Consider the following 5,744-nt stretch of genomic DNA (forward strand, 5'->3'; position numbering starts at 1 on the left):
GTCATAAATATTTTGAAATGAAACATCTGCATTTTATCTTTTTATCTTTCTCATACATCTATGACTAAAAGAATTGAAAAGATGTGATACTCATATGGCAAATTTCTTTGTACAAAAAATGTACAGCAAAAAATGTACTTGCAATTGCAATCCTTTTATCATTTTATTTATAATTGTTTTTTTTTTCTATCATGCCAATATTTTTTATATGTCATAATAATCTTAGTATAGCAATCAAATATTATCGAAAATTAAAAATTATTTTAAAAATTTTCTACAGAATAGAGAGAATACGTTGCATAAGAATTATATTTTACGAAACAAATCTATTTTTGTCTAAATAAATTAGTTTTACATCTTTATGCACACATACTCATACATACATATATACACACATACTCAACACGAGTTATTTTGTCCATGTTAATGTACAGCTGACTTTTTGAACTAGTAATTCTCTTAGATTATGTACAAGTGTGGAAGTATACTTTGTTTATCATCTATAAAATATATACAAAATTAGAGAGTTATTAGTGGTGCCTCTGCATTTTTCTTTGCATGTCTCCATGCATTCAGATCTGCCAAGATTCGCCTGCCATATGCTGTATGAAGCTCACGAAAAGTTATTCTAGTCCTAGGTACATTTTCAGTCCTACCAGGCGCCGATCTGACACTCTGAGAACGATGATGAGAGTCTGGTCTATTGAACGGATTATGTCGTTGTCTCGGTGGAGCTTTAGGAGATTGTTGAATCGGCGTGGACGCTGTTTCTTCCTCTACAGAATCCAATTGACGTTGCAATTCTGTCACCATAAGTTTCATATAATCATAACTGGCGCATGCCAAAGCCTTCATCCATTGTTCCATAGATTCCTAAATACCACTGTGATTAAAATGCATTTGCTTTCAAGCATAAGTGTAAATATATTTATTAGAACATCTATTTACCTGGGACTCTGCAGCTAAAACATAACTTCTATTATTTGGTCCGTGAAAAACTATCTTAAAACCAAATTGTTCTTCATCCTCTGCCAATTCAATTGTACAACCTTCGAGCACGATCATGCCTACCGGCTCTCTGTCACCACGGCGATCAAAATAGAATAATATATTTCCTTTGAGAACACACCATCGCTTGTGATATCCACGATTTATTTCTCCACGTTTATTCAACCAACCTTCACGGTCTACTGGCGTTGCAGAGGTTGCAAACGCTACCATATTCTTCTCATTGATTTTCATGGTTCCTAATGTACTATCATTCGATCTAGAATTTTCTGCTAAACAGCTGCAGCATGGAATCAAATGACTTACATCAAATTGCGTTTAGAACAGTTTAGAACTACGATATATACGAGACATCCTCTTCTTCTTCTTCTTCTTCTTCTTTAATTATATGGCTCGCGCCTCCGTAAAGTAGAAATGGGTGATTCACATTCGATTATTTTGACATAAATTATTTTTTTGGAAAAAAAATCGATTTTTGAACTGATGTTTATTAACTGGATTATTCCCTAGACGCCAGTTTTTTGTTCCAGGTTACTAGAATTGTTAATTAAGGCTGCGTTCGGAAATACTCACTGGTGTGCCACCAATTTCCGAACATCAGTCATTCGGAAATACTCGTGTGTACTCGGTGTGAGATCGTTCGAAAACGTTGAGAGAGTCACATCGAGTGACTCTAAACTACCCGTGTGAAAAGCAAAGGGAGTCGGTGTGAGCCGGTGTGTTATGGCCGCAGTACAGACTTTTGCATAACGCATAAAGCATAAGGGAATCAACTAATCAGAATCTTTTCTTTCCTCCTATTCCATGGAAAAGAAGAATTTCGATTGATTGAGGATATATCCTTAGGATATATCCATACAAACTTGCATAGCCGCATAAACGTATGCATAAAGAAAATTATCCAATCACATTTTACGTGCGTCTTTATAAGAAAAGAGTGCCTATGTAGCACGATACACAGTAAAGGGCACAATAAAAGAAACAAGGAATAGAGAACAGAGACCTAGTTTCCATTAAGAGTTTAAACCGGACCAAAATGTAAGAACCAACCAATTACAGTTGAGCATTCCCCTGTCGTTCTACTGTAATAGGGGAATACTCGACTATAGTTGATTCTGATACGGTTTAAATCCTCAGTGGAACTAGGTCTACATTCCAAAATTTTCTCTCTGAGGAAAATCTTACTCGAAATATATATAGTACACGTAACAACGTATATAGCATATAAAATTATAGCGTATAAAATAAAATCTTCGAAGAGAAAGTTTTGGAAGTCCTAGAGAATAATTTAATAGATTAGTTTACATCATGCACTTGATAGGTGTACTAACTAATAATTTTCCGTTGATTTATCTTAATTTCGATGATACATGTAAACATATACATATATGTATTTAATTAATTATTTTGATACATATTATACCACTTTAACATATTATTCTTTAAATATATTGCTGAAATTAATATAATAGAAAGTTTAATAGAAAGTTACTAGTTAGTCAAGTTCATGATGAAGGACCATTTAATACGCATATTAACTAGTAACTTTCTATTATATTATTTTAATTTTAGCAATGTACTTAAAGAATGATGTACCATATTGATACAGTATACATCATAATGATTAATTAAATACACATATCTTGTATATGTTTCAACGTATCGTTGAAATTAAGATCATTCAGTAGAAAGTTACTTGCTAGTTAGTATCCATATCAAATACACGATGTAAACTAGTGTTCAATATAGAAAGAGATTATTGGGTGCATTCAGCACTACATCGCTCGCTAAACTCTTGTATCTGATTGGCATATTCCGTTAGATCTAAAAATATAGACCAAACAGATACGAGAACTCACTGAGCGCTCAGTGAGCGATTATAGTACTGAATGCATCCATTAATTCCGACTGGAATTCATTCCAAACATTTCCATAATAAGTGTGTTGACCTTCTTACTTTTTTAGATTTTCCCTTTATCTTTCACTTCGTTAAATTAAAAAGAATATTTCACGTTCCGTTCAGGTATTTCGTATGTTTATGTTTGCGCCAAAAAACGAAGTAACTTAACGAATCCGATTGGCTACGCTATATTGCAATTGCCTTTTAAAATGAAGCATGATCAGCGCTTGCAACTTAAGAAAAAAATTACGTAAAGTCGATGATAGTGATGATCAGTGATGATCGATGGTAACTAGTCAGACCTGTCAAGTCAGACTAGTGCATGATTGTAAATTTCATGTTGTACATTGAATATTGAGGATTGCGATTATTTTTATAATAAAATTGCTATCTGAAATTGTGAGAAAAAATTTTTTTAAATGGGAAAGGGATTTAATAATTACATGTGTAAAAAGTTTTTTCATCCGGCGTCACGAGACAATTTGAAGCGAGTACGAATATGTGGTCTAATCTTTCTTTGATAACAGAATATTTTTAATTCTTTTATGTCATATATTTGAAAGGAAAACCTTTGAAACATACTCTTGTTAAATGTATATTGTTGTATCAGGTATGGATGGCGGAACAACAAGCAGAGGCTTACAAGAAGAAGCAGGAGGAGCTGCGAGTGCAGTATGAGAAGGAGCAAGATCTTCATAATAACAAGTAATTAGCTCAAAGATGTTATATAATGAGCAGTTTTGTTCCTAATGCAAAGTTTTTTTCAGAGCGCTACTCAGCAAAGAAAGTAAGGATAAACTCAGTGTCAATTTTATGTATGAACCACCTCCTGGAGCAAAAAAAGAACGGGAGAAGGAAGATAACGAGCCTGAATACAAGTTTGAATGGCAGCGGAAATACAATGCTCCAAGAGAAAGCTACTGCAAAGGGGATAGTGAAATTCGAGATCAACCCTTTGGTATACAAGTGAGGAATGTGCGATGTATCAAATGTCATAAATGGGGACATATAAATACAGGTATCTTAAAATTTTATCCAGTAAGATACAAATATGTTTAAACAAATATTGATAATAAAATATTTTTATAATTTTTATAATATAATTCTAATAATAAAAATAGCCAAAGAGATGAGCTTATAATATAGTGTTAATAGTAATAAAACTTACTGTGTTACAAGGCATATTAAATTTTATTACTCTTAAAATTTCAAGTGAAACTAGTTTTGACTCTAAAAAATCTTGATTATACTAAAAATAAATTAATCTATCTGCAATGCTAAATCTGAATCCATCTCACAATATTGAATTTATCAAAGCCCTTAGTTGGTAGCTTTCAATATATCCTATTCAATAAAGAACATAATAATCTTAATTATCCTGAAATCAAGCGAATCATCATGATTTTTCATAATCGACATTAACTTTAACAAGAATGTACTATATTACAATTTTTACATTAGGATATTAGATATTGCCAACAGCTAAGAACAAAATGAAAAATATTTTCAGATAAGGAATGCCCATTGTACAGTCAAGCAATGAGCGTTGTAATGGCAAATAATTCACAGACGCCATCTGCCCCAGACACTATGACTCTCGTGCAACAAATGCGAGAGGATGGTCTAGCTCTGAAAAAGTAAATAAATACATGTGTTATTTTCATATGTGTTGTATTATATAATATTTAAATAAGTTTTGTTAAATAAATTATGTTAAAAATGAATTAATATTGGTGTATATGAATGCTTTATGCTATTGACTTTTTATATTATAGATCTGCATTGGATGCACAACAACATTTACGAGTTCCAGAACATGAACATCTTATGGTCTCTGAAGATGAGGAACAGTCAGAATTATTATTTCTAAAATCTCTGTCAAAGAAAGAAAAGAAAAGATTATTATTGTAAGTTAATTCAATTACATAATGTTGTAATATAGTCCTCTTACTATTGATAAAGTATATTCGAAAACTGATGATTAAATAAAAGAATTTACTCTTATAATTACAGAAAATTACAGCTTTTAGAAAGGAAAAAACGTAAAAAAGAAAAAAAAGAATTGAAAAAAATAAAAAACAATAAGAAGCATAGTAATAATAGTAGTTATAGCAGCAGCAACAGCAGCAGCAGTAGTAGTAATAGTAGTAGTAATAGCAGTGGTAGCGATAGTAACAGTAGCAGCAACATTGATTCGGAAAATTTCCATTCCAAGAAGGACAAAAAAAGAAGGAAAAAAGTGGACTTTAAAGAAGAGAGCATTTACAAGATTTACAAACATAAAAGGAAACGAAGTTGTGACAAGCACAACTACATGTATAAGAAGATGAATGGCCATGCTAAACATGATAAAAATAAGGATTGTCATAATAGAAAAAGAAAAATTAAATATAGAAAAAAGGATAAGTCCCATTCAAAACACAATAAAATACATAGAAAGCATCCTAATTAATCACTTTTAAATTAATCACGATACTCGTTAACTGTAGCTGTATCATTTATGAAATTAATAATAAAAAGAAACGTTTATTGCTTAATGCATTTTACAATATAATTTTATATTGTAATTTTATATACCTTTTCATTATTACGGATTATTACGGATAAATATGAATATAAATCATTAATATATATCAATGATATGTATATATCATCAATGATACGTGCATATTAATAGAATAACTTGAATCAATTACAGTAATTTATTCAATGACAATGAAACATTTCTAATAACAATTTGTAATACAAACATTAATTATATGTTTTATTATAATAGCATGCACTTTATTACAAATCAATGAAGCACTTTAATATATTGGTATTTTAGTTGCGCGAT

At 31.1% G+C, this 5,744-nt stretch overlaps 2 protein-coding genes across 2 annotated transcripts; one reads left to right on the top strand and one right to left on the bottom strand.

Annotated features, from left to right (window-relative positions):
- Nucleotides 1-519: 519 nt before the first annotated feature.
- On the bottom strand, nucleotides 520-1,242 carry LOC105622976 (sesquipedalian-1). Its single transcript, XM_012204380.1, has 2 exons — nucleotides 949-1,242; nucleotides 520-873 (listed from the first exon to the last, which is right to left on the bottom strand). The coding sequence occupies exons 1-2, from the start codon at nucleotides 1,240-1,242 to the stop codon at nucleotides 520-522; spliced, it is 648 nt and encodes a 215-aa protein (XP_012059770.1).
- A 2,085-nt stretch (nucleotides 1,243-3,327) lies between these two features.
- Nucleotides 3,328-5,360, top strand: LOC105622995 (corepressor interacting with RBPJ 1). Its single transcript, XM_012204396.1, has 6 exons — nucleotides 3,328-3,399; nucleotides 3,519-3,613; nucleotides 3,676-3,926; nucleotides 4,419-4,545; nucleotides 4,684-4,815; nucleotides 4,922-5,360. The coding sequence occupies exons 1-6, from the start codon at nucleotides 3,328-3,330 to the stop codon at nucleotides 5,358-5,360; spliced, it is 1,116 nt and encodes a 371-aa protein (XP_012059786.1).
- Nucleotides 5,361-5,744: the final 384 nt, after the last annotated feature.

The sequence above is a fragment of the Atta cephalotes genome (assembly GCF_000143395.1).
Source record: "Atta cephalotes unplaced genomic scaffold scaffold00051, whole genome shotgun sequence".
Lineage (NCBI taxonomy): Eukaryota > Metazoa > Arthropoda > Insecta > Hymenoptera > Formicidae > Atta > Atta cephalotes.

Coding starts and splice junctions, on each gene's coding strand:
- LOC105622995 (XM_012204396.1), top strand. CDS start 3,328: ATGGGAAAGGGATTTAATAATTACATGTGTAAAAAGTTTTTTCATCCG. Junction 3,400..3,518: donor CACGAGACAATTTGAAGCGA/GTACGAATATGT, acceptor TTGTTGTATCAG/GTATGGATGGCGGAACAACA. Junction 4,816..4,921: donor GAAAAGAAAAGATTATTATT/GTAAGTTAATTC, acceptor TTATAATTACAG/AAAATTACAGCTTTTAGAAA.
- LOC105622976 (XM_012204380.1), bottom strand. CDS start 1,242: ATGAAAATCAATGAGAAGAATATGGTAGCGTTTGCAACCTCTGCAACG. Junction 874..948: donor TTTTAGCTGCAGAGTCCCAG/GTAAATAGATGT, acceptor AGTGGTATTTAG/GAATCTATGGAACAATGGAT.